This window comes from Drosophila teissieri, chromosome 3R (genome assembly GCF_016746235.2).
Source record: "Drosophila teissieri strain GT53w chromosome 3R, Prin_Dtei_1.1, whole genome shotgun sequence".
In the NCBI taxonomy this organism is placed as follows: Eukaryota; Metazoa; Arthropoda; class Insecta; order Diptera; family Drosophilidae; genus Drosophila; species Drosophila teissieri.
The window spans coordinates 24,423,106-24,447,464 of record NC_053032.1 but is presented as its reverse complement, the minus strand read 5'-3'; the positions used below and the strand labels follow the sequence as shown (position 1 = coordinate 24,447,464).

General features: G+C 46.4%; 9 protein-coding genes across 10 annotated transcripts; 5 read left to right on the top strand and 4 right to left on the bottom strand.

Moving 5' to 3' along the window:
- Nucleotides 1–255: 255 nt before the first annotated feature.
- On the bottom strand, nt 256–1,332 carry LOC122621358 (outer dense fiber protein 3-like protein 2). Its single transcript, XM_043799197.1, has 4 exons — nt 1,175–1,332; nt 897–1,115; nt 651–837; nt 256–585 (listed from the first exon to the last, which is right to left on the bottom strand). The coding sequence occupies exons 1-4, from the start codon at nt 1,191–1,193 to the stop codon at nt 321–323; spliced, it is 690 nt and encodes a 229-aa protein (XP_043655132.1). The 5' UTR covers nt 1,194–1,332; the 3' UTR covers nt 256–320.
- Nucleotides 1,333–1,400: 68 nt separating this feature from the next.
- LOC122621150 (synaptic vesicular amine transporter) lies at nt 1,401–3,918 on the bottom strand. Its single transcript, XM_043798907.1, has 6 exons — nt 3,681–3,918; nt 3,022–3,609; nt 2,254–2,855; nt 1,972–2,188; nt 1,791–1,915; nt 1,401–1,728 (listed from the first exon to the last, which is right to left on the bottom strand). The coding sequence occupies exons 1-6, from the start codon at nt 3,877–3,879 to the stop codon at nt 1,636–1,638; spliced, it is 1,824 nt and encodes a 607-aa protein (XP_043654842.1). The 5' UTR covers nt 3,880–3,918; the 3' UTR covers nt 1,401–1,635.
- A 1,099-nt stretch (nt 3,919–5,017) lies between these two features.
- Nucleotides 5,018–5,501, bottom strand: LOC122621561 (outer dense fiber protein 3-like protein 2). Its single transcript, XM_043799469.1, has 2 exons — nt 5,344–5,501; nt 5,018–5,287 (listed from the first exon to the last, which is right to left on the bottom strand). The coding sequence occupies exons 1-2, from the start codon at nt 5,363–5,365 to the stop codon at nt 5,064–5,066; spliced, it is 246 nt and encodes an 81-aa protein (XP_043655404.1). The 5' UTR covers nt 5,366–5,501; the 3' UTR covers nt 5,018–5,063.
- Nucleotides 5,502–5,671: 170 nt separating this feature from the next.
- Nucleotides 5,672–7,649, top strand: LOC122619903 (lysosomal acid glucosylceramidase). The gene is made up of 4 exons (XM_043797114.1): nt 5,672–5,792; nt 5,851–6,863; nt 6,940–7,282; nt 7,343–7,649. Exons 1-4 carry the CDS (start codon nt 5,738–5,740, stop codon nt 7,606–7,608), a joined length of 1,677 nt encoding a protein of 558 aa, XP_043653049.1. The 5' UTR covers nt 5,672–5,737; the 3' UTR covers nt 7,609–7,649.
- Nucleotides 7,650–7,779: 130 nt separating this feature from the next.
- Nucleotides 7,780–9,568, top strand: LOC122619902 (sulfhydryl oxidase 2). Its single transcript, XM_043797112.1, has one exon. The coding sequence runs from the start codon at nt 7,804–7,806 to the stop codon at nt 9,508–9,510; it is 1,707 nt and encodes a 568-aa protein (XP_043653047.1). The 5' UTR covers nt 7,780–7,803; the 3' UTR covers nt 9,511–9,568.
- A 311-nt stretch (nt 9,569–9,879) lies between these two features.
- Nucleotides 9,880–13,936, top strand: LOC122620681 (lysosomal acid glucosylceramidase). Its single transcript, XM_043798272.1, has 9 exons — nt 9,880–9,972; nt 10,049–10,194; nt 10,441–10,600; nt 10,669–10,816; nt 10,872–11,192; nt 11,258–11,387; nt 11,466–11,579; nt 11,637–12,160; nt 13,046–13,936. Exons 1-9 carry the CDS (start codon nt 9,921–9,923, stop codon nt 13,143–13,145), a joined length of 1,695 nt encoding a protein of 564 aa, XP_043654207.1. The 5' UTR covers nt 9,880–9,920; the 3' UTR covers nt 13,146–13,936.
- A 158-nt stretch (nt 13,937–14,094) lies between these two features.
- LOC122620682 (alpha-tocopherol transfer protein-like) lies at nt 14,095–16,516 on the top strand. Its single transcript, XM_043798273.1, has 3 exons — nt 14,095–15,731; nt 15,798–16,170; nt 16,248–16,516. The coding sequence occupies exons 1-3, from the start codon at nt 15,292–15,294 to the stop codon at nt 16,500–16,502; spliced, it is 1,068 nt and encodes a 355-aa protein (XP_043654208.1). The 5' UTR covers nt 14,095–15,291; the 3' UTR covers nt 16,503–16,516.
- Nucleotides 16,517–16,746: 230 nt separating this feature from the next.
- LOC122620683 (alpha-tocopherol transfer protein-like) lies at nt 16,747–18,231 on the top strand. The gene is made up of 3 exons (XM_043798274.1): nt 16,747–17,126; nt 17,398–17,770; nt 17,833–18,231. Exons 1-3 carry the CDS (start codon nt 16,747–16,749, stop codon nt 18,091–18,093), a joined length of 1,014 nt encoding a protein of 337 aa, XP_043654209.1. The 3' UTR covers nt 18,094–18,231.
- Nucleotides 18,115–23,876, bottom strand: LOC122620684 (myogenic-determination protein). Of its 2 annotated transcripts, none has more exons than XM_043798275.1 (5): nt 22,948–23,876; nt 21,863–21,985; nt 21,732–21,806; nt 18,499–18,577; nt 18,115–18,442 (listed from the first exon to the last, which is right to left on the bottom strand). In XM_043798275.1, the coding sequence occupies exons 1-5, from the start codon at nt 23,473–23,475 to the stop codon at nt 18,249–18,251; spliced, it is 999 nt and encodes a 332-aa protein (XP_043654210.1). In that variant the 5' UTR covers nt 23,476–23,876; the 3' UTR covers nt 18,115–18,248. The 2 variants fall into 2 exon arrangements, with proteins under 2 accessions (XP_043654210.1, XP_043654212.1); XM_043798277.1 differs by having other exon boundaries at nt 18,511–18,577.
- Between the last annotated feature and the right edge of the window lie 483 nt (nt 23,877–24,359).

Here is a 24,359-nt window from a genome sequence, read left to right as displayed (position 1 = left end):
TGTGTTTCCATGCCAGCAAACTCACTGCTGGGTTGATACAAAAAAATGTAATTGTATATTTGTTGTTTAATACATCAAAAAAATTTGTTTTCAAATACTTATTTGACAGCAAGTTCAAGAACTGCTTGGATTTACGTCTTCTGCGATTACCTTATCCAAATTCACATTTTTCTCTTTTTTAGAGGCGTTCTACCTTACTGAAAAAAACCCACTTCAGTTTTAACCCCAAACAGCGTTATCCATAAACTATAAAACTTTGTATCAAAAGAATTGTTTATTCACAAAAATTTTGGAACATTTCTTCTAATATTGCACTGGATCTACATGTTGTCACATCTAACTATCATGGGCGGAGCGAACTGGTGGTGGCGCACACCGAAGGAGTAGCCCGGTCCACTCTTGCCAGGACGATAGTACATCAGGTCGTAGTAGTTGGGTCCGGGTCCGACATTCTCGCCCGGAATAGTGGTGCGCGGCTGCATCGAGTATATCGGAGCACGGGTGAGCTTGACATTGATATCACCACCACCATATGCAGCCGGACCCGGCGAATTCGTCTTGTTCAAAATCTTCGTCTGCAGTCCCCTGAGATACAAACAAATATGAGCAACTTAGCAATGGAATAACTATTGTAAGATGGAGATACTCACATGCTATAGCTGGGAACTCCAGGACGAACCGCATTGACCTCGTACTTGTAGGCATTGGGACCAGGACCATCCTTCTTGAAGTTGAAGTCCGTTCGCAGACCCATCGAATAGGACGGAGCATTTACACCCTTGAAGAATGGCCTATTGTGGACATCGTGAGCTCCGGGACCAGGACTGCTTCGCTTGTCTACGATGATGCAGTTTAATCAAAAAGAGTCGCGTATTTGGTATTAGTGAAGTACTCACCGATGACGTTGGTCCTGGGCGCCATTGAGAACTCCAACCCCTTGCTCGTGCCATAGCGCGTCAACTTGTCGACCTTGTAGGCCCCGGGACCAGGACCCAGATCCTCACCAGGCGCACGGGTGCGCATGCCAAAGGAGTACTGTGGCATCCGCTGCTTGCGGTTATCGTGCTTATCATAGCCCACAGTGGGGGGCAGCATATAGACGCCGGGTCCGGGGCCTTCGAAGAAAATGGGAATATTATTCTCCCATTCTATAGTTCAATGAATTTCCACTCACCAAAAGGTCGCACCGCCATTTTGAAGTTATTTAGTTTTGTGCAATATTAGAAAGAAAAAATGTTTTTAAATTTAGTCCCCAATTTGAGGTGTTTGCCGAAAGGATTTCAAGAGTAGAATGAGGCATTCATGGAGCTCGACCTCTCAGCTCCAGGCGAAGTCGGATCCATGGCACACTTGTTATTGAAAAGGTTTTTTAACCAAAATTCATTAAAAACCCATTGAAATAATTATTGCGTAATACTTTTTAATCGGACAATTTGATCATAAGAACTTAAGTTACTTCAAGACATGGTAAAGTGATATTAGTTACAGGAGATTCAAATTTGATCGGGAATTAAATGGTTTACAAAAATCAGCTCCATACACATATATTGCTTTATTGAGCCAAAGGAACGCCTAGTTTGGACACTCAAGGTTGTCTGATATTCCTGGATATTCCGGACAACTGGGCAGTACAGCTTATTCCACATCCATGGAGTTGTAAAGTTGTTTATACCTAGATCCTCGCCCGCTGCTCTGGAGCAGCATATCGTTATGCCGTTCCCTCAGGGCCTGTAACATAAAAACATATAAATAGTTCAAAGAGTCATTGGAAAATATTAAGACTTGTTTACCTTTGGATCGTATTTCTGGTGCAAGTAGACCAGAATGGGCCCATAAATCATATTGAAAATGCCGACAATGCGCATCAGCCAAGCAAAGCCAAAGGTCTGGGCCAACTCACCGCCAATCAGGGGAGCTATAAACACGATATATATATACACTTTTATTTGGAAAAAGATATTATGAACTCACCTAAGCAATAGGCCAGGCTGACGGAGGTCTGCTGGATGGCATAGACGGTGCCGTAGCTGGACATGGAACTGCTGCCCTCGCCCTGCTCCTCCTGGGAGAGTGTTGCATCCACGAAGGTGGCCAAAAGTGGTACCAGTGCCGCATCGATTACCCCAATGCCCAGGCCCAAGGCGAAATGGGGCATCAAGAGTTGGGCAACTGTTGTAGCACTCGGTATCTGTAAAATTCAGTGTTACAATTGGAGCATAATCCCAATTATATTTTATAAATAAATGTTCTCACCAAAACAGAGGCTACTCCCACCAGCAGCAAACTGACACAGGACACCTTAACCTGGCCATACTTGTAGGCAATGCTGCCGAAGAAGTTCGTGCCCACAAAGTAGCCCACGGAGTCGGGAATGAAAACGGTGCCCAGCTGCCACTTGTTGGGCTTCAGATACTGGATGAGCCAGATGGGCAGACACGGCTCCAGCATGGCCATTGTAGATGTGGAAAACCAAATGGCCAACACAATCGCCAGGATCATTTTGCACTCGAGCAGCGTTCGCCACTTGGGACTATCCTCCACCACAACCTCCGGCTGCACAGTCAGATCCATGGTCAGCAGCTGGAGACCCAAACTCAGGAACATCAGAGTGGACAGAATGATAAACGGCGCCGATTTGCCCATCAGATCGTACAGAATACCGCCAAAGGGATAGCCCAGCAGCACTCCCAATGCGATGCTTCCCAGTATGATGCCCATCACCTTGGAGCGACGGGCCTCCTCCGGATAATGCTGGGCCACCAGGCTCATGCCGCAGATGTTGATGCAAGCGGATCCCACGCCCTGCACCGCCCGCGCCACCAGGAGTGCCCAGTAGGATTCGCCAACCGTGAAAACTGAAAGGTAGATAGGTATATAAGTAGTTGGATCGAGGTTACGCATTAAATGCTAAATAATGTTGAAAAATATAGTGCAAGTTAGTATTCCATTTCCATGAAATCCGCCTGATGAGGTGCCTGCCAATTGAAAAACCAATCAATGGCCCCCAAATAGACCACTTACCCAGCGAGGAGAGGAGCAGGAAGAAGGTGCCGACGACAATGGGAAGGCGGTAGCCAAACTTGCTGGACGCGTTGCCGACAATCGGATTGAAAATTAATTGGACCAGGGCCTTCATGGCCAGCAGCAGGCCGATGGAGCCATTCTCCTGCGTCAAGGTCAACTCCTTGTTGTTGTTGCTGCTGCTGCTGCTGTCGTGGGTGGGCGGATTGCCGGTGGCCAGCTTCCTGTTCCTGCTCTTGTGCCCATGCCCATGCCCAATTCCAGTGACATTAGTGCCGCCCGACTGACCATCCGTCAGCTTTGGAGGCGGCTGCATGGACGTGGCATTGTGCGTGGATGTGGTCGTTGTGGTGCTGCTGGTGGTCGTGGGGGTTGTGGCATCTGTGGCCAGCTGGAACAGGGTGAAGTTAACCATTGATTTGCCCGGTATCGGATGCTTGGAGATGTACAGATGCGGATGTGGGCCGCCGCTCGATTCTCCAGCCCGATGGCCGAGTTTCGCGAACGGCGATGTGTCCTCCAGACTGAGCACCACTGCCGACGACGTATCCGCCTCCAGGCTGGCCAGATAATCCGGCAGGATGGGCACTGCAAATGGGAAATGCGAAAAAAACACATCGTTTATTACCGCGCTTATCTGTAATTGATTTGGCCATTACCAATTACGGTCAGCAGCATGTTATCTAGCAGCAGGGCCAGGTACACAATCACGGCAATCAGGCAGCGATTGGAGGAGCCATTGGCTCCGGTTGGCGTGGAGCTGCGTCTGCCGGAGGCATTCAGTTGGACAGCCGCCTGAGCCTGCGACTCTGATCGGGAGTGTGAGTGTGTTTGAGAGCGTTTCGATTTCTCCGACATGGCTAATTGGATGGCACACAGATAGCGCCAAATTAGGCTGCCATATGGCCTCTCGATTCGCGCCACAAAGTATGCTCCCGAGTGTGGTATCTATGGTATCCGGGTAACACGGAGTGCGCCAACAGGTGGTGGTGCTGCCACAACGACGTATGTGCGAATATTGAAAGGCGGCGACAAGTTGCCGTTCCATTTTATTGACACCCCAGACGAACCGAGCCGAACCGAGAGTGAGCAGCCGAGTGAGCAGCCAGTTAGCCAGTTACCAAGTTACCACCCATCAACCCATCAACCAGATGGATCCCACTCCAGGCCATCCTATGCTGTTTGTGTTCAACATGGCCACGATGGTGACCTCCGGGAGGGTATGTGGCTTTTTCCAAAACATTTCCACTAAACTGAAGCAGCCAAGCTCTATAGATTCTATATGTGCTATGTGCGAAGTGGTTTAAAGATTTCTTAGTTATAAAAAAAGAAAGAGCATTTATGGGTTGCACATAACAAATTTCGTATTGAACTGGTAATAGTTTTTTTGTTAACACGGCACACACTTGGCTTTAAAGCTTTTGCCATGACATGGGATTCTTTATTATTAGCACTCCCCTTGGTGATGGAAAGTGTGGTGAGATGGAGATTGAAGCTGCCGGTTTAAAGAGCCGGCAAAACGAGTGTTTCGCCTCGGCCCCGATAAGCAGGCTATGGACTTTTAGCCTTTAGTCACATTTTCCACTTCATTGCATCTCCTTTTTTCCGTTTAAATTTGGCCCCAACCAATTCGTGATGAATTCCTCGCTCTTTATGCTGGAAATTGATTTTGTAAATGGGGGGGGAGTGTGGCAGCCAACCGTTGATATTGACCTATTTATAGGCTACGTGTGGCACAAATAACCGAGTAATTGCTCACCAAATAAAATCTGCTAATCCGTGACCAAATAGACGATAGCTGAAGGTAATAATTGACCCACAAACTTGATAAGCACACAACACACCTGTTCTGCAAATTTCCCATTATCAGGCGCTAATCTACGCCCCCTTGGCCTTAGTACAACGATTAAGCTAATCGGGTAAATATTTCCATTTATTCGATTAGATAACCGAACCAGTCTTGACCACAGCCAGTTGATAAGAAAAAGAATTTAAATACTTTTATCTAAGCCATCTATATATTAAACATATTCCTACACCCACTAACGACGACGATAAACGGTGTACTCCTCGGCTGCAGGACGTCCAAATCGCGTAGTCTTGCCCAGGTGATAGGCTGCTGGGCCAGGTCCTGTTTCCACTTTCCTGGAACTGTTGCACGCCCTCGAGGATCTGCCGAACGAGAACTGTGGACTGCGCTGCATGCGATTGTCGCAGTTCTTGAAGCCAAAGGTGCTGGGCAGATTGTAGGCTCCAGGTCCAGGTCCTACTCAAAATGTAATGATAAACTACAAAAGTGGTTTAAGCTCGATGATTTCATACCAAAAGATCTGTTACACGACATGTTTGATGGCTTTTTTGGGCAAGTATTTTGGGAATTTGGAAAATTTTGAAACTCTAGAAAGAGTTGTTTGCCGAACGAGATTCTACTAGGGAATGAACCAAACTTCCCCAACTCCCCGAAACTAGAGCGAAAAGTTAAAATCAAGGGCTGGGTGATGATCATGATGATACGACAGATACAAAAAACCCAGATTATGGCCCTATTAGCCAGAAACATAATCGCCAAATGCTCTTATCAGGCAAACTTCCTGCTCCAATGTCTTTAAGTGAGCCTCAAGTGGTGAGATTACCAGCAAATACCTCCAGTCGTGTTTTCCAAACTCGCAGGTGTCAGTCAGGTGGCAGCGTTCCAAGTGAACGGTCAACGGGAAAAATGTTCGCCAGCAGAGGAATCCTGGTGCTGGCAGTGCTGCTGGTATCGGCAATTGGTAAGTGGCCATAAATCGAGCTCATAAACCGAAGGTATTAATAAAACTGGACCTGCAGGTGGCCAATCTGAAACGATCCCCTGCAAACTGAAGGACGAACAACATGGCAAAGTGTGCGTCTGCACGGCGGACTACTGTGACTATCTGGAGACTCCCGTCCTGACGGACGACAATGATTGGTTCCTGATCTCCAGTTCCAAGCAGGGACTGCGCTTCGCCACAACCAGTGACAAGTTCGGCAAGCAGGAGAAGATTACCGTGCAGGACTATGTGGAACCCACGCAGGACTCTGCGAATGCAACTATCCTGTCGCGTCTGCTCGATAAGCTGGTGGCCGATGCTTTCACCTTGGAGTCCCGGGAGAGCTCCATAACGCGCACGGTGAGCCTGCGATTGGACAGAAGTAAGACCCACCAGAAGATGGTTGGTTTCGGCGGCAGCTACACCGGCGCTGTGGAGTACCTGGTGGACAACTTCAAGCGTTCGGAACTGGCTGACCATCTGTACAAGTCCTATTACGGCGAGGATGGACTGGGCTTCAATCTCATGCGCGTGTCCATTGGTGGCTGTGACTTTGACCTGGAACCCTGGTCCTATGCCGAGGAGGAGGGCGACACCTTGCTATCCGATATGGATGAGCTGAATGCGCACGATGTGAAGCGAGTGGCGCAGATCAAGCGACTCATCGAGGTGTCCGGCGTGAAGAATCTGCTGGTCAAAGGAGCCGCCTGGAGCTCCCCGCCCTGGATGAAGACCAACAACCGCTGGACAGGATTTGGACGTCTCAAGCGTGCCTACTACCAGACCTGGGCCGATTACCACCTGCGTTGGCTGAGACTTATGGAGGCCAATGGCATTCCCATTTGGGCCATTTCCACGGGCAATGAGCCCTTGAATGGCATCTTCTTCATGTACTTCGTTAAGTTCATGAGCTTGGGATGGACGCCATGGACGCAGGCCATTTGGCTGAACGATCATCTGGGTCCCACGATCCGTAACTCCGAGTTCAAGGACATCATTCTGTTTGGCAACGACGACCAACGCTATTCCTTTCCCCATTGGTTCAAAATGGTAAGTAGTTGCATGAACAAATTAGCAGCACTTAAACTACAAAGTTCACATTACTTATCGCGCATTTTTGCCCCAGATGAACCGCACTCGACCAAACTCGATTGATTATCTGAACGGATTATCGCTGCACTGGTATTGGGATGAGATATTTGGCAACAGCTTTATCGAACAGACCACGGAATATGCCCCCGACAAGATTCTGATTGTGTCCGAGTCCTGCATCGGGGACAAGCCCTGGCAGGCAGCTGCTCCACTGCTGGGCAGCTGGGAGCGGGCCGAGAAGTATGCCCGGGATTACCTGTCCAACATCAAGCTGGGCTTCCACGGCTGGATCGACTGGAACATTTGTCTGGACGAGATGGGCGGTCCCAACTACGTGGACAACACGGTGGACGCACCAGTGATTGTCAACACTACAAGTGGGCTATATTAACAGCACAGTTTATTCAGTTTTGATTAATGATCTGATTTTCCTTCAGCCTTCGAGGAGTTCTACAAGCAGCCCATGTTCTATGCCATTGGCCACTTCTCCAAGTTGGTTCCGGAGGGATCGGTGCGCATAGATGCCGTGCCAAGTAATGTTAATCTGGACTCCGTGGCATTCCTGCGACCGGACAACAAAATCGCCGCCGTTCTCTTCAATAGTGGACGCGCCGATCTGGACATCACTTTGGTGGACAGTATTCGGGGTCAGTTCGTGGTTAATGTGCCGGCCAAGTCCATTCACACTTTGCTGTACAGTTGAAAGTATTATTTTTGAAAAGAAAAACCAATGAAATATATAAATGCCCACCTTTTTGTTTAATATTAGTAAGATAACTAGCTTAAGTGAAAATTGCAATTTACACGCATTTGATTTGCTTTTGCAACCGAATCAAATCACACCTAAATATCTGATCCATCAGTAGCAGTTAACCACTGGCGGAACGTGTATCTTTCTATGATGACTCCAAACTCCACTCCACTGCTCTTGTGCATCCTGATCTTTTCCGCCGCACTCTCCGAGCTACTTTTCAATCCGGATGACAATGTGCAGCTGCTGGATGTTGCATCATTTGAATCCGCGCTAAGTGAACCAACGTCTGGGAAACTGGTGCACTTCTTCAACGGATTCTGTGAGGATAGTCAGCGCTTTATACCAGCATTTAGGAATGTATCTCGTAAACTTTACAAGTGGCGCCGAGTGCTGAAGGTCCATGTACTGGATTGTGGAAAGGATGAGAACGACAAGATTTGTGGCAGCTTCAGCATTCGCAAAACGCCAACACTACGCTATTTTCCACCAAGTTACAAGCGAGTGCCAGAAGATCTGGGCATCGAGATCACTAATCGAAATCCCAAGGAAATAGAGTCGAAGCTGGCACTAAATCTTCAAAATTTGAGTTACTTCAAAATGTTCAAGCCGCAGGACAATGTGACGCATATATTCGAAAACCACAAGCACGTTGAGTACGTTGTATTTGTGTATCAAATGTGCCTAAATCACTTTCTTCCGCATCTGGAAACGGGCAATTCGATGGAGGAGAAGTACGCCTCCCAGGACGATTGCAATGCGGATAATCCAGTAGTTTCGGTGATCGGAAGGAACACCCTTCTGGAGTTGCTGCCCTACAAGGAGGTCGTTGTGCGCATATTCGATGATCATGATATTTACAACAAATTCGGCATTTCGCCAGTTCCCAATTTGCTGGTTGTGGTAAATAGAGCTCGCAAGCTGCTATTTCTTACACCCGAAATGGATAACAGCAAGGCGTATGTGGCGGCCATTAAGCAATTCTTGATCTTCGTCGACCGAAAGCCGCAGAAACCATTGCCCAAGACCGCAGTGGCCAACATAAGTGAAGTGCTAAGGTACCAGATATTCGAGCAACACGCGCAACATCCAACTCGCATCTATCGAGCCGATCTGGAACGGGCTATCAATCAAATCCTGAACGTGGAGCTCTCCAGAACTTCGCACTTTGTCGGTACAAAACTAGTTGTTTTGCGGAATTTCGTGAGGCTGATATACAACTCAAGTCCCTTGAAAACCGAGGCACAGGAAAAGCTGGCAGGACTTTATTATTCGCTGCGAGCGAAAAAGCAACTGTCTGGCGTTGGATTCAAGGACTTGCTGCTGAAATCAGTGAAGGATTACGAGTTTGATGGCAAGCAATTCGTTGGTTGCATTGCATCTCGTCCTCTTTTGCGCGGCTTCAACTGCTCCCTGTGGCTGCTGTTCCATTATCTGAGTGTGGAGTCGGAAAAGCTAAAGCCCCGATCCGTGTTGTTGGTGTTTCTCGGATATGTGCGATTCTTCATGAGCTGCAGGGAGTGTGATATGAAGTTGGGTGAGTTCAAGAAGCTCCGACCAATTGGCAATGTGAGCAATAATGATGAGCAGATATTGTGGCTCTGGGAAGCCCATAACTATGTCAACAAACTGTTGGCCGGCGATTCTACAGAGGATCCGAAATTCCCAAAGATTCAGTTTCCAAGCGAATCAGATTGCCCCAACTGCCGGAACAACCAGTCTGAATGGCGCAACGACGAAGTACTGAAGTATCTCAAAGCCATGTATGCCCTAAAAAATCTTAGTTGGTTCGGAATGTCATCCGCAAAATCAGACAGCGAAATACAGCGATATGCAACCACAAGTACACTTTAGATTTACCTTACATACTTCAACTGAAACTACGAAGTTACATTGTAATTTATAAGATTAAAGCGAATTAAAAATGTATAAGTTTAAAATGCTGAATACATGGTGATATCTGGTTTTATTACTTTTTGTTGGGCTTGCATAACTTTTACTTTCGATTGCGTGAGCGGATTTCCAAGTGGGATCCCCTTACTGGCGACTATACTATAGCTACTACGAGTATTTGCCGGTCCGGCGGCTTTATCAAATCAACAGCTGAGCGCCGGGTCAAGTGGATTTGGAAAATAAATAAACATCAAATTGAGTGAAATTCGGTTGCTTGATCATTCGAAGGCGGGCATTCCACTCTCGTTCCACAGCTCAGTTGTGGACGCGCCTTCGAGCTGGTCGCATTGTCTCCGCTCCGAGTTGCAGATATGAAGACACCTTCGCTTGGCTTTCTTTTGGCACTGATCGCAATCTCAGCAGGTGAGTGAGTAAGTGAGTGAGTGAGTATACAGTGGATTCATGCCCACCTGGGCGGCTTAAATGCAATGCATTGCAGGTGCCAACGGCGACTGGCAGTTGCCCTGCGATCTGCGCGAAACGAGCCATGGCAGCGTGTGTGTGTGCAACAGCACCTACTGCGACTATCTGGAGCAGCCGCAGCTCACGGACACCTCGCAGATTGTGGTGATTAGCTCCAGCAAGGTGAGTGAGTCAGCAGGATTGCCTGCAGTCGCGGCCACAACAATAGCTACAGTCCGAGGTCAATTATACAGATTAAATTTAATTCAGTGTCGGTTTGGAATAGTTTGCTTATCTGCTGTGGCTTTATTGATTAGGGAAACGAATTTAAATTCGATTAGTTCTAAAATGAGCAATAAAGAGTGTGAGCATCGAAATTAAATATTAATTTTTAATAAATTATATGCAAATATTTGTATTAATTTGCAGGATGGCCTACGCTTCAAGAAGACAACAGGGGATCTTTCGAAGGGAAAACCCATATCAATAGATGACAAACAGTTCACCGATGAGAACTTCAAGGCAGATGCGATTGTGGTGGATCAGGAGCGAGCCTGGTTGCAGTTGGCCAATATTCCCCAAAGCCTGTGTAACTAAAACACTCCATAAAATCCTCCATAAAAACTAAATGCTCAAGGAACTTTTATACAATTCCAGTTATTAATGCCAGCATTAGGACATATCGCATATCGGTGAAACGAGAGCAGCGTTTTCAGAACGTCTCCATTTTTGGCGGTGCCTTCACGGGAACAGTATCGTACTTACTCAACGAACTGCCCGCAGAACTACAGGATCATGTCTATAGGTGAGTTGGCTCTTATGCAAAAAAAAACATAAATAATCAACTATTCCCTTTGCAGGTCCTATTTCCATCCGGTTGGAATTGGATACAACACCATTCGCATGTCCATTGGAGGTTCCGACTTTGATATGGAACCCTGGGCATATAATGAATCGCCTCGTAATGATCTGAAATTGAGTAACTTCACCGAACTGGATCCGCGGGATCTGCAGAAGGTGGAGCAGCTGAAGCGCCTGAAGACAATTGCCAAAATTGATGAGCTGAAGATCATGGGCGCCGCGTGGAGTGCACCCACCTGGATGAAGAGCAATGGACGCTGGACGGGATTCGGGCAGCTGAAATCGGAGTATTATCAAACGTGGGCCCTCTACCACCTCAAGTGAGACGACTACACCGGCCATTTCATTTCTTTTAGCATTTATGAGGAATGTGCTGTTTCTGCAGATTTCTCGAACTGATGCGGGCTAAAAATATGCCGATTTGGGCCATATCCACTGGCAATGAGCCGTTAAACGGCGTCATTGGCTTCTTTTTTGTACACTTCATGAGCATGGGCTGGACGCCCTGGCAGCAGGTATGAGCCATTTAAAATTGGCCACTGGCCATCGATCACGTTTCTGGCTATTAAGCATGTCGACATTTTCTCGACCAGGCTATCTGGCTGAACGACAATCTGGGCCCGACCATCAGGAGCTCGGCGGAGAGCAAGGTGCTCATCTTCGGCAACGACGACCAGCGGTACACCTACCCAGTGTGGTTCCGTAAGGTATGCGGAAAGCAGAAAAATCTATGAAATATTAATACTATTTATGCAATCCTGCAGATGCGCTCCTCCCGCAGCAATTCGCTGTCCTACTTGGATGGCCTAGCTGTGCACTGGTACTGGGATGAGCTGATCGGTCCACAGCTCATTGACCAGGCGCACACGGATATGCCCAACAAGCTGCTACTGAATACGGAGTCCTGCATCGGGGATAAGCCCTGGCAGACCCATGGTCCCGAGCTGGGCAGTTGGCAGCGCGGCGAGAGCTACATGAGGGCCTATACCCAGGACCTGACGCACCACTTCAATGGCTGGCTGGATTGGAATCTCGTGCTGGACGAACAGGGTGGCCCGAACTACGTCAAGAACTACGTGGACGCACCGATCATTGTGAATGCCACGAGTCGGGCTGAGATGTACAAACAGCCGATCTTCTATGCCATTGGCCACTTCTCCAAGTTCCTGCCGCCGGATTCGGTGCGCATCGAGACGCGGATCGAGAACCAGCTCAATCCCTTCACCCAGCTGAGTGCTGTGGGCTTCCAGCGACCAGACGGCAGTGTGGCGTTGATTATCTACAATGGGTAAGTGCACTCGAGGAAGGGGTCTAAATTTTGAGTTTTTTATTCCAATTTCCGTTTGAAAGTTGGACAAAACCTTGAAAATAATGCTCGAAATGTGGTGTGTCATATCTTGTTAGGCTCAGAATTACATTTCCAATCAATTGGCATATAAAATGGAAAAAAACATATTTTTGAAAGTTTTTTTAAAATTTTGTGATGTTACCCCTTACAAAAAATGCGAAAATTGAGTCAAAAAACTATTTTTTCAAACTTCGCAAAAAACTTCATTCAAAATAAAAAAAAAATTTTCGAAAATTTTTTGCAAAATTTTGTGGTGTTATCCCTTATAAAAAATGCGAAAATTGAGTCAAAACATTTTTTTTTCTAACTTCATGAAAAAGTAATGCGAATTGTTGGCATTGGTTATTAGCTGTAAAAACCAGTTATTATTTTGGTTATATGACTATTTTTAGCCAAGTTGTGATGAAAAAACGCTTCATAGATATTGATTTTATGCCAGAGTCGTATTCCTGGTTTTCCGTTCATAAGTAATACGCTTTTTATCCAAAATATACATTTTACTGATCCAAATATATATTGTCATACCTTGTTGAACTCGCAATAATATTCCTAATCGAATCCAAATCGAGTTCCTTTGGAATTTAGATCTGTTTTCTTTTGAAAATAGTTTAAACTATAGAAAAGTAACATACTCAACTTCCAAATAATTTCCAAGTGCTTCGCGCACTTCTATTTCGAGTTGCATCTGCGACGGTGCCGCTTAAGTGCGTCAACTTAATTGCCGCCAACGTTGCGATTCACTTATGTGAATGCCTCTAATGGAGGCCCTGCGACTCCGCGACTTTTATCACACATATTCTAAGATCCGAATCCGTAATCTTGCAGCCAGAACCTGCCGGTGGACGTGGCCCTCGATGATAGCCAGCGTGGAGCGATCCAACTCCGGCTGCCGCCGCGCTCCTGGCACACGGTGCTCTACAAATGAGGTTCCCTTCCCGGAACCCAGCTATATAGCATATAGTAATTTAAACTAGGCCAGGGGAGTGGGGGAGCGGGTCCAGCTGCCGCTGCCGCTGCCCAGAGGACCAATTGAGGCTCAAGTGACAGCGGCGCAACGGAAGCCAATAAATTGCGCGCAACAGGATGAGCAGGATAATAAAAGCGAGGAGATGGGGAGATGGGCATCTGAGTGCCAGGATGTAATGCCCGATCTGCGGAGACAGCGGAAATTTGTTTAAGCTGCTCAATTTGCCGGAACGCGTCTGTTTACAATGAAATTTCATTGGCCGTTTAATTTTCCTTTCTTTTTTTTTCGGTGCATGGGGAACGGCAAAGTACAAACGCCGTGCATGTTGTTCCATGCATATAGAGTATAGTATATAGAAACATATCTCGGATCAAGTTGAGTGACAACTGGCAGTCGAGCGGGAACTTATACGGCCAACCGAATATTATCTTTAGGCTAGCGCTGCGGTGTCTGGTCTATTTGTTCAATATGCTCTATAAATATGTTTGTCAATTGAGCGCCAAGCAAATGCATTTTCCCATTTTCCCCGCCTTTTCCACTTTCTCTCCCTCGCTCGCACTTGGCGCACAAAATGGGGCGTTTTATGTAAGTCTATAAATTAAAACATGAAACGCTTATAAACCCATATGACTGTTGCAATGCACTTTCGTTTTGTTTGGATTATATATATGAAACGATTATTCACATTTTATTAACTATTTTTGTCAATAGTAAGTAGTAACCACACAGAAATGCTTATGATTAAGAATATGTTTTTGTATATTAAAAATGGGCTATAATTAAAAATACATTTTTGAATGTACGTATTTAAGGACAGCTCGTGAGTACAAAGGTCCTTTTGCAGACTGATTGAGCCGTCAGTAAGGCGATCTCTTGGTTATTAATACCCTACCCTTTTGTGGCAAGACTCTCAGCGATTTCTTGAGGCATCCATCACTTGCGTCAAGTGCAGCATATGCCTTCCAAGGGTTTGGTATTTAAAGTGCTTACAACAAAATACACTTATCAGCAATGAGGCTGTCAATTACATGCCCCCTCCCCACAACCTCAACCTCACCCTTTTTCCCCCAGGAAAGTAGTGGCTACATTGGGCAATGTGTCGAGTGCCATGATGCAGTGCAGCGAGCTGTTAATGAGGCTCATTATTAATATGGCAACGATATGTTTGCGTCATGAGCAATGAGCTGGCTGCAAAGGGAATTTACACGCGCTGCCCTGTCATCAGCAAGATCAAAGCACAGCCTCCACTGGAAGTATACTCACTCCAAAGCCTCTCGAGTCCCGAGTCCCAGTCCCAAGTCCCGAGTCCCATAGCCATAATGTGTTATGAGTTATTGGCGGAGTGGGAAGATGATCCGCTTCCTGGGAGCCCAGATCGCCAGTTGCACGATATTCACAGATCTACAGATACCCAGATCCCCAGATCTTCAGTTCTCCGGCTTGTCAGCAGCTGACAGCGCCATGTCACAGCAATTTGCCCGGCCGTAGGTGTTCCATGTCAACTCCAACAGCACATCGCCACCTACCCGGGATGTCTGGATGTCGGGATGTCGGGATGTCGGTGTGTAATGCCCTCTGACAGGCACTCAAATTGAATGCTCAAATTGAATGCTCACAGCACGGACGACCAGCGAACTGGATACCATTTAGCGTTAGATTTATTTCGGGCATTAAACGCAGATCGCATTTCAAAAGTGAGTACTCCTACACTGGCCAAAACGGGGAGAAACTCAAGTCTTTAAAGGCTGAAGTGGAAAGATCCATGCTATAATAGGATTTATTTGGATTTTTATTAACAGAACATAGTAAATTTTTGAAATATTAGATTACATATTGCATGGTTATCAGTTATTATTTTAAGGCCTTCTTTTTTCTCCTTCCTTCTCCTGATAACATTTATTCCCAGTGCATCTGCATGCATTTCCCAAATGTGCACGAGAAGGGCACTTAAGAGATCTCCGCAGTCAGACGCCGGATGTGCGCTATTTTTCCCATCCACAGTACATGTCACTCTCTCCCAAACATACATAGTACGTACTACATATCCCAATCCCACTTTTCGGAGCTGGAAAAAAGTGCAAGTTACAAAAGATAAGCAGAGCCCATGCAGCAATCGTATATTTCCAATCCGATTCGCCGCCGCGATAAGATTAGATTAGGGGCCACCCACCACCAGATGGGGGAGCATGGCATGGATAGGCAAATGAGATGGGCCAAGTGGGCGATCAAACAGCGCATAGCCGTTACCAAAATGCGACGTCCGCTCTCGCCGACACTGGCCAAGTTGGCCGAGCAGGAGGTGAACGAGACGCCCGACCGGATCCAGCAGGACATCATCATCCTGCGCGTGTGGATACGCCAGCAGCCGCATCTGCGTGCCCGCACGGATGTGGACTTCCTGATCGCCTTCCTGAGACGCTGCCGTTACAGCTTGGAGGAGACCAAGCGGCGGATCGATCGCTACTTCACCCACTACAATCTATTTCCGGAGATCATGAATAACCGCTGTGTGACACAAAGACTGCTGGACATCAACCGCATGGGGTGAGCTCATCTCATAGCATCATTTGCAGTTTGTCATGTAACCCAAGTCACTGGTTTTCCATTCAGCATTTGCCTCTATCCGGATATGCCGAAGGGCGATAGTCGCACTGCCATGTTCATAGCCCGTTTTGGCCACTTCGATCCCAATCTGTACATGCTGCGGGAGATCTATCACTTCTCCTCGATGGCCATGGAGGTGATTGCGCTGGAGAACGACTACGCCTCCCTGGCGGGCATCTGCGAGATCATCGACCTCGAGGGCGTCAACTCGGATAAGATGCGCCGATTCGATAGGGTTCTGTTTCGCAAATGGTGGAACTGGCTCTACAATTGCAGTCCCCTGAAAGTGAAGGAGATGTACATCATAAACATGCCCAAGGATATTCAGGGTACCGTCATGTTTCTGTACAATGTGCTGAGCATGCAAGTCAACTATCCGGTGGGTACTAGCAACTCTATCAGCAAGTCATCTAAGAACATTACCAATCAAAGCTAGATATGTTTATCCCATTGCAGATTCGCGTTCTGAAGAACAGCGAGGAGCTGATCGAGCACATTGGCAAGGAGTCGCTGCCGGAGGAGTATGGCGGCACCAATGGGCACATGGGCGAATGTGTGGCCTACATGGAGGACCTGTTGAACAGCTACCGTGGTTACTTCGAGCAGGACTGCAACTACGGCACCATTGAGGAGCTGCGGCACGGCGAAATAGCCACGTATGAGGCGGAATTCGGAGCCAGTGGCTCATTCCGTCGCCTCAACTGGGATTGATACTAGTCCCGGAAGCAGGAAACCTGGCAACCGCCCTCAATCGCGTTTATCCATTCCAAACATTCCACACGCCGCTGTAGTCGATCAATTAAAGATAGCACCCACTTATCACCTATCTATGCACTCGTGTATCTATATCTAACTGACTGCCGCCGACGGGTTTCGGGTCTCGGGTTGCCGTTCCAGCTAGTTTACAAGGTGTTGCCCCGATTAGATAGCGCCGCTGCCTCTGCCTCTGCCGCAAATGCCAATACCACCACGAACCATGGCAGCGCGCCAGTGGTTTTGGCATTCAGTTACCAGTGAGCCGAGCGCCAGAATGGCGACCACCACCCTGAGAACCCTCGACCCCAAGCTGGCCGCTCTGGCCAAGAGCGAGTGCAACGAGGAGCAGGCCCAGCGATCGGAGATTATAGCCTCCATTCAGACATGGATTACCAAGTCGCCGCACCTCAAGGCACCCACCGATGAGCAGCTCATCCTGGCCTTCCTGCGGCGCTGCCGTTTCAGCCAGGAGGAGACCAAACGGCGATTCGACAACTACTACTCCCTGCGCAGTGTGTTCCCGGAGGTTCTGGGATCTCGACAGGTGGACGAGGCGCTGCTCACCCAGCTGCAAAGAGGGTTAGTCAAGTGTTTTCCTATTTTAATATAAAGGTAGTTCGATTTGGAATACCCTGTACCTTTCTAATCAGTGGTGTCAAACGTAACAAACGGCATGAACTTTATCAAAAATAATTTATTCACTATCTGCGGACATTACGCACTGAACATTATTTGCGTGTTATGAAATGGGACTACTTCGAAGTAATGCGTTCGACATTACTTAATCGTTTGCAAGCACTAATTTTAGAAAACAAAGATACATGAGCTCATTTGTTTTTCCAATCAACAGCATCCATGTGATTCCCTTGCGACCTGTGAGTTCCGAGGGCCCAAGGGTTATCATTTCGCAGTTTCGAAACATCGATCCAAAGAAGTCGAGTCCCCGCGAGGCCTTCAAACTGGTCTTCATCATGCTGGAACTACTGGCGCTGGAGTGCGACAATGCCTCGATTGCCGGCCTCGTTTGGGTGGTGGATGCCAGAGATGTGACCATGGAGCAGATGGTGCAGTACGATCCCTTCCTGCTGAAGAAGGCTTTCGCGCTGGTGGACCAGTGCATACCACTGCGTTTCGTGGAGATTCACATGATCAATATGCGCAAGGAGGGCCAAACCATTTTCAATTTCGTGACCAAGTTTTTACCCTCCAAGCTGCCCTTCAAGGTGAGTCAAAATGTTTAAAAAGCTTAAAGACTGTGCATTAACCTCCCTGATGTTCCACCCAGTTTGTGGTCCACAAAAAGTCGGAGGATCTGTACCAGCATCTGCCCAGAGATGCGATGACCATCGAGTATGGCGGCACCAACGGCTACCATGCGGAGGCAGTCGATCATTGGCGCCAGAAGCTGCTGGACAGCAAGGATTACCTGGCCAAGGATGCCCAGTACGGCACCAATGAGAAGCTGCGCGTCGGTTTGGCCAGTGCCTGGGCCAATGGCGAGCTGGACGGGATGAGCGGTTCCTTTCGCAAACTGGAGCTGGATTAAGTGACACAAGACTCTAGTCGTTTTTAATTACCATTACCATTTAATTAAGTGCTAATGCTATACATAATAATTTAAGGCCTATTCCGGGTCACTGGGTATCTCGTGTATCCTCTTAAAAGTAGCTTTACAATTGCCTAGGGTGTTGATACTTAATGCTAAGTGCTGCATTTCCGCTTGAAGTTCACGTGCAGCGAAGTGGGTGCACTTGCTCCGGATGTGGGCGGCGACTGGGAATCTGCAGCGGAGGGCGTGGCCTTGTGTTGAATGGGACTCGTGGTGCTCTTGTTGATGCTCTGAACAATCAGATTTAGGCAGTCCAAACTGGAGCCATTGGCATTGCCATCAAAGTCTAAACAAATATATTTTATATAAATATTTTAAATATTAAATTACTTGTTTTTTTACCTGTAAACTGACCATATTTCTCCATGTGTTTGTTGTAGAAACTGAGTTTATCTTCTAGGTAAGCGCCAGCATAAGAGCTCTGCAAAGAGACAAACATAAAGAAATTCAAAATGGAAAATCTTTTAGTTGGCCTCAGGCGAAATTGGGAAAACAATAAATTACAGAAAAGTGTCGTCGGCGAAATGACAACGTCAAGTTTGCTCCGGTCCTGTCAACTTGGCCAACAAGTGCCATACAGAATGCCGTCTAATGACGAGATTAAGCCAAAATTTATGCCAGTAAAGAGATTCCACAGGCCAATTAAAATGCATTGAACCACTGCCAGTGCCACACGTCCACTGCCCCATTGTCTGCCCCACCAGCACCACCGCCATTGTGGGGCATTGTGTGCACCACACTTAGGGGCAATTAAATTAATTTTCGCATACGCAGACGACAAGGCATCCGGAGATTCGGTCGGGATTTCATTAGAAAAACTACGCGCTATAACGCCGATGCTAAGCAAATTATAATTGCCACTTCTGGGTGGGTTCCTTGCCTGCAGCCTGCCCCCCAATCCACCCCAAATCCGCATCTGGTGCATCCAAAGTGCCGTCACTTCGTCTGCAAGGATCGCCAAATACAGGGCATCCCATACCCGTATTCCCATGTTTATATTTAGCAACAAAGACGGACAAAAAACTACGGAGTAGCAGAACAACAGAGCAGAACTCAGGCCGAGTGAAGTGAACTAAACTGAACGGGAGCAGATGAACTCACACTGCACTTTTATAAAGCGATTTATCATTTTCCAAGCGTTTACTGACAGCCTGCGCTCGATATGCCACAGTCAGCAAGCGAATGCACTGGGAGAAATTACACAGAAATAGCACATCTAGGTTAGCAGCAACGAAGGCTTTGCAATGACAAGATAATACTACATATTGAACACAAATTCTCAATTTAAGAAGCATTTTGAAAGAAAGTATTTTTAGACAAGACCAACTTTTCTCTGTGTACTTGTTTGCATGTCTGCATGGCATTTCGGTGTATTTTATTTTTTGAGCATATATCATGCGTTGTATCTGAATGAAATGCCACTTATCACTTGGGCATTCCGATTCTCGGATTGCGTAAAGATTTTAAGCCGCTTTTTGGCGCGCTCCCCTCAGAAGTTCTCCACCGATCTGTGTGCATGTAACGGATATGCGGCATTATGCGATTTGTTAGCCACAAGCTGCCGCATGAGTTTGTGGCATGAAATATGCTCTTAATATAGTAAACAGACTTTGGAAAAATTGCCACTTCTGTATGCGTTCTGCGGTCAGTCGTAAAAGCTCATAATCCATTTGGGTGACATCATCGAAATAAATGTTGATGGTGGCTACTTCTTGATAGCAATAAGATTCAAATCATCTATGATGACATAAACATCTAAGATGACATAGTGTTGATGAGTAATAAAAATTGTTTAAATTATGTGTGAAATTAATTCATTCCAAGAAATGGCTATAAACACTTCTCTCAACAAAATTGCTTCTTATCAGTAATTTACAAATCATTTCAAACTGCTTTCAATTCGCAGAAAATATTTGCCTATCTCATAGTGGAGCTATAAAGCTATAAATTTGAAAATAACAAGAGTGGTCAGTAGCATATCTACAGCTGATAATAGTCGTTAACCGAGCCGAATGGTAGGGAATCCGATCAATCCTGACTCACTGTCAGCAAACATTTATCAATAAATAGTTTGCACCCAAGTTACCCAAATCTCTCCGTGAGTCACTTGCACCCAAAAGCTATATCTGAGCACTTCAGCGATTGTGGCTATCAATATTACGTAGAAACTTGACTGATAGACGGCCTGGCACTTCGCCGTGTATATCGCAAGTACCATACACTTTATTGGCGGCGATAAGGAAATTTATGGGGAAACTCAGCGTGCACATTTGCTGGCGTTGTTGGTAGCAGTTCAAAAGGAAATCTGCTACTTAAATCGCCGGGGTTTATAAATACACAGGCTCCAAATGAATGGATATGGATGGGATGGATGGATTGCCAGGGTCTGAGATGCATTTGAATGTCTGCACGTTTGGCGCAATGCCAGTTTTTAATCAAACTATGGCCGCACATTAATATCTGCCAATGGGGATGGGGGCGCAGTCAACATACAAATACGCAAAGTTTTATGGTAAATTAACAAATTTGTACATTAAAAATGTGCAAAACTTAAGCAAACTGCATGGAAATTACTCAACGCAGGCCAACCCGAAAGGCAAATGAAAAAAATGAACGAAAAAAACACAAAATAAAAGGAGGGCGTTGAAGATGATGGCAAAAATTTTTGCATAATTGTTGACAATTTGTTGCCCTGTCATTTGGGAGTACGTATGCATGTACAACCCGCTCCCGTTGCCCCACTTTTCGGGCGTCCCCCCTCCCCCACCATCTAGACCCCATATCTTGCAACACCTTTCGAAGAAGAACACCCCGAGATCTTGTCATGTTTTTCCTGTGCAATTTGTCAACTGCCACATCGGTTTTTGTTCCACGTCGCAGGGAAAACTATTATGAAAGAGAAAAGCGATCGTCGCCATCCACCAAACATGGGGTTGAATATTCCGATTCCTGCTCCAATGAATTTGTTGTAATTAATTTACAACACGATTTCCGATTTCGGGCTTATAAAAAGAAAATTTATTTATTGCCTTTCACTAAACGCAGACAACGACCCTTTTTTCCCTGCCACCGTAAATTCTCCGGCTATTTGTCCTCTATTTTTTTTTCGTTTCATGTTTTTGTCATTGGAGTTTGGAGCTGTTTGCTGCTCCCCCCAAGAAGTGGGCAAACTTTCCCGATCATAACTCATAATGTGAATGTGATTCACAGATGAGGATATTATTAAATAGCACGTCAGCGAGCGCATAAATTCCGGTCAGCAAATACAACAGATATGGGATCGAATGGGATTTGTTGGGTTGGGTTGGGATGAGTTGGGATGGGTTGGGATGGGTTGGGACTGACTCTTTCGGGGATCCGAATAAGTATACGTATGTATATTCTATTTTCATGTTCGCCATTGCGACGGAGCAGACCCTGAGATTTTGATGAATGTGCGCGTCGCCAAAGAAAAATGTACGAAAGCGCTGCTCATGCATGAGAATTTTACGAGAAAATAATTGCGGAACGGAACGATATACCAACCCGATATACTACTGGGCTTAATATTAATTGGCGTTCAGCGGAAAACTTACCAGATAATCGGACTGGCAGCTTTTGCCACTCAAACTGGGCGCCAGGTTGTCGCCATCGCGTGTGGGATTGGATTCCTATAATTCCGATAAAATAAGAATCTATTCTATTTCGTAATTGATGTGATTCTTACCTGTAGCAGATCCTCCAGGCTCTCGATATACTCGATGGCATTGCGCAATATCTCGACCTTCGGCAGGCGCTGGTTGGGATTGGATGATGTGCGTCGCTTGAGGATCTCAAAGGCCTCGTTAACCTAGAATGTGAACAGAATGATAATAATCAATTAATGGCCATCGTTGAAATCATGGAAATCCATTAGGCGAGCGCCATAAAGATACATACGCACAACACCACCAGGCGTGTTCCCCTTTAAGTGGCTCTTTAATAAAACATATTTTAAATTAAATAGAGCATTAAATTTTCAACAATTAAACCGTTCGCCCGTCGTCTGTCTCTTTATGACAGCCAGCCCCTCCTGCCCATCCCATTTCCCCCCCATTTCACTAATGTCTCTATGTGGAGCTATAAATACGTGTGGTTCATCCAAAACTTTTACGACCGTCGAACTCATAAATGCCGCTGTTTAACTCTTGGTCTTGGCAAATGTTTATGTTTCACGCATGTTGGGTGGTTTCCCTTTCTGCGTTTTATGTCAATGGATCCTCCCTGGTGGCGATGTGTTAATTTGCGGGCTGCCCGCCAACCTAATGACATTACTACAAAGTTGCAGTCCTCAAGCGCTGGGGAATTGCAAATCGTGCTGTGATCTATTTTAAGATCTACTGAGGATTAACAGCAAGTATGTGACAAGCTTGCTGATGACAAGAAGGATGAAAAAAGATACACACTTGCTGATGATAAAAGGATACATGATCTCTGTTCATAGAGGTATCTTAATATGAAAGCCCCCACATTACAACTTTCCATCCTGAGCAGTTTTATGTTCCTCATTTACATGCATTCAGTTTTTAAGAATGCATTGCATGTCTACTTATTTTTTACACAGATAAAATGTGTTTTGTAAAAGAATATTGTTCGTTTGAAATAAAAATATTCCCTACAACCTTTGATTGGACATAAGAATCTTCCTTTAATTGGTTTGTAGCACTCGAAGTAGTACTTGTACTTTGGTTACTACAGTACGCTTTTGACATTTGAAGGAAATACCTCAGAATGATATATCTAAAATATTGGATATTGGAGTAGGATCCCTACCTTCCGCAGTCGCCGGCGCTCCCTCATGGTGGCCGCTTTCCGACGGTCCACGGTGACGCTCTTCTTCTTGCACGCCTTGCACGCCCACGTGAGGCACGGCCTGGAGGATTGGGCGGAGGAGCAGACGAGCGGCGCCAGGACGTGCTCCTCGGAGCTGAGACTGCTGTTCTCGTCATCGTAGTCGGTGGTGTAGATGGGCGATGGGGTCATATTCATGCCCAGTGGCTTGTCCAGCTCCGCCGGATGATGATTTGCGTGACTGTAGTTGCAGGATGAACCCGATCCGTTGGCGGAGATAGAAGTTGCTCCACCAGCTCCCGCAGTCGCATCCCCGACGGCATTGAAGCGACTGAAGAAATGCTGCAGAGTCTGGTGTGGATTCTGGCCGGAATGGGATATCTGATTCTGCTGGCTATAGGCACTGAATCCGTATCCAGAATGTGGCTGCTGACCATAGCCATTGTTGTACTCCTGCTTGATGGAGTGAGCCGCTGGCATTTCACTACTGCCACTATTGTACTTGGTCATTGCTGGGTCACTTCACTTGGATTTTATTATGTTTTTCACAAGAATTGAGCTCGTTCAACAAGTTGCAGATTTTACTTGGTTATATTTCGATTTTTCAGTTATTTTTCCGTCATTGGTTGATTACAATATTTTAACGTTGCTGAAGCTCTTTTTTAGGTACATTAACTAGCTCTAACTGCACTTTGTAATACACTAGTAGCTTCACTTGAAGGATGTTATAATAACTAAACCAAGCACCGCACTCGAAAGTCTGACTGCTTTTTAAATAGAGCCTTGTTTAAAATTTCGTGTTGCGTATTTTTCACACACGAAGCATTACGCTTTGTTGATGATTTTTGAAGAACCTCCGAATTTTTGAAAAAATATTTAAACCGATTGGCGAGAGTACCGCCTTCCGTGGCAATCGCAGCACATTTGGTGACAATATCCAAGAAGATAATATCGTGGGCCCCCAGATGTGCTCGCGATCCTCTCGGAGTGCGGATGCTGCTGCGTTTTGAGTGGCTGAGTGGCTAAGTGGCCGAGGGGCTCTCGAGTGGTTCCTATTTTTAGAGGCGCCACGCCATTAGACGACATTGGCGGTTCTCTAAGGCAGAAGGACGCTGCCGCAGGCCACGCCCCCCTTTGGATTTTGGTGAGTTTTCTAACGCGATTTTCCGCTCAATATGTGAAGAAGAGTGTTTGTGAAAGGCTTAGTTCGCATGGGGCGGGGAGGAAAATCAAATAAATTCTATTTTACCTGGCCAGCGATTAGGGGAGGGGGCATAAATTAGCTTTCGTCGAGCTGAACAATTCGTTAATGTGACACTTTTAGTGGAAAATCCGTCCCCCGTCCACAGATCTCTTCAATGGCAGCCACTTTTCTATTGAGTTATAGTTGCAAC

Excerpts from the sequence above, each read along its gene's own strand:
- LOC122621358 (XM_043799197.1), bottom strand. Across the intron at positions 838-896 it reads GCCCAGGACCAACGTCATCG|ACAAGCGAAGCAGTCCTGGT; the intron begins GTGAGTACTTCA and ends GCATCATCGTAG. Across the intron at positions 586-650 it reads GGAGTTCCCAGCTATAGCAT|GGGACTGCAGACGAAGATTT; the intron begins GTGAGTATCTCC and ends TTTGTATCTCAG.
- LOC122621150 (XM_043798907.1), bottom strand. The coding sequence starts at position 3,879 with ATGTCGGAGAAATCGAAACGCTCTCAAACACACTCACACTCCCGATCA. Across the intron at positions 2,856-3,021 it reads CCTGCTCCTCTCCTCGCTGG|TTTTCACGGTTGGCGAATCC; the intron begins GTAAGTGGTCTA and ends TCTACCTTTCAG. Across the intron at positions 1,916-1,971 it reads CAGCCTGGCCTATTGCTTAG|CTCCCCTGATTGGCGGTGAG; the intron begins GTGAGTTCATAA and ends TCGTGTTTATAG.
- LOC122621561 (XM_043799469.1), bottom strand. The coding sequence starts at position 5,365 with ATGTCGTGTAACAGATCTTTTG. Across the intron at positions 5,288-5,343 it reads GTCGTGTAACAGATCTTTTG|GACCTGGACCTGGAGCCTAC; the intron begins GTATGAAATCAT and ends CATTTTGAGTAG.
- LOC122619903 (XM_043797114.1), top strand. The coding sequence starts at position 5,738 with ATGTTCGCCAGCAGAGGAATCCTGGTGCTGGCAGTGCTGCTGGTATCG. Across the intron at positions 6,864-6,939 it reads TTCCCCATTGGTTCAAAATG|ATGAACCGCACTCGACCAAA; the intron begins GTAAGTAGTTGC and ends TTTTTGCCCCAG. Across the intron at positions 7,283-7,342 it reads AGTGATTGTCAACACTACAA|CCTTCGAGGAGTTCTACAAG; the intron begins GTGGGCTATATT and ends ATTTTCCTTCAG.
- LOC122619902 (XM_043797112.1), top strand. The coding sequence starts at position 7,804 with ATGATGACTCCAAACTCCACTCCACTGCTCTTGTGCATCCTGATCTTT.
- LOC122620681 (XM_043798272.1), top strand. The coding sequence starts at position 9,921 with ATGAAGACACCTTCGCTTGGCTTTCTTTTGGCACTGATCGCAATCTCA. Across the intron at positions 11,193-11,257 it reads TGGGCCCTCTACCACCTCAA|ATTTCTCGAACTGATGCGGG; the intron begins GTGAGACGACTA and ends CTGTTTCTGCAG. Across the intron at positions 11,388-11,465 it reads GCTGGACGCCCTGGCAGCAG|GCTATCTGGCTGAACGACAA; the intron begins GTATGAGCCATT and ends TTTCTCGACCAG.
- LOC122620682 (XM_043798273.1), top strand. The coding sequence starts at position 15,292 with ATGCAGCAATCGTATATTTCCAATCCGATTCGCCGCCGCGATAAGATT. Across the intron at positions 15,732-15,797 it reads CTGGACATCAACCGCATGGG|CATTTGCCTCTATCCGGATA; the intron begins GTGAGCTCATCT and ends TTTTCCATTCAG. Across the intron at positions 16,171-16,247 it reads GCATGCAAGTCAACTATCCG|ATTCGCGTTCTGAAGAACAG; the intron begins GTGGGTACTAGC and ends ATCCCATTGCAG.
- LOC122620683 (XM_043798274.1), top strand. The coding sequence starts at position 16,747 with ATGCCAATACCACCACGAACCATGGCAGCGCGCCAGTGGTTTTGGCAT. Across the intron at positions 17,127-17,397 it reads CTCACCCAGCTGCAAAGAGG|CATCCATGTGATTCCCTTGC; the intron begins GTTAGTCAAGTG and ends TCCAATCAACAG. Across the intron at positions 17,771-17,832 it reads CCTCCAAGCTGCCCTTCAAG|TTTGTGGTCCACAAAAAGTC; the intron begins GTGAGTCAAAAT and ends TGTTCCACCCAG.
- LOC122620684 (XM_043798275.1), bottom strand. The coding sequence starts at position 23,475 with ATGACCAAGTACAATAGTGGCAGTAGTGAAATGCCAGCGGCTCACTCC. Across the intron at positions 21,807-21,862 it reads GCCTGGAGGATCTGCTACAG|GAATCCAATCCCACACGCGA; the intron begins GTAAGAATCACA and ends TCGGAATTATAG. Across the intron at positions 18,578-21,731 it reads GCTGCCAGTCCGATTATCTG|AGCTCTTATGCTGGCGCTTA; the intron begins GTAAGTTTTCCG and ends GTCTCTTTGCAG.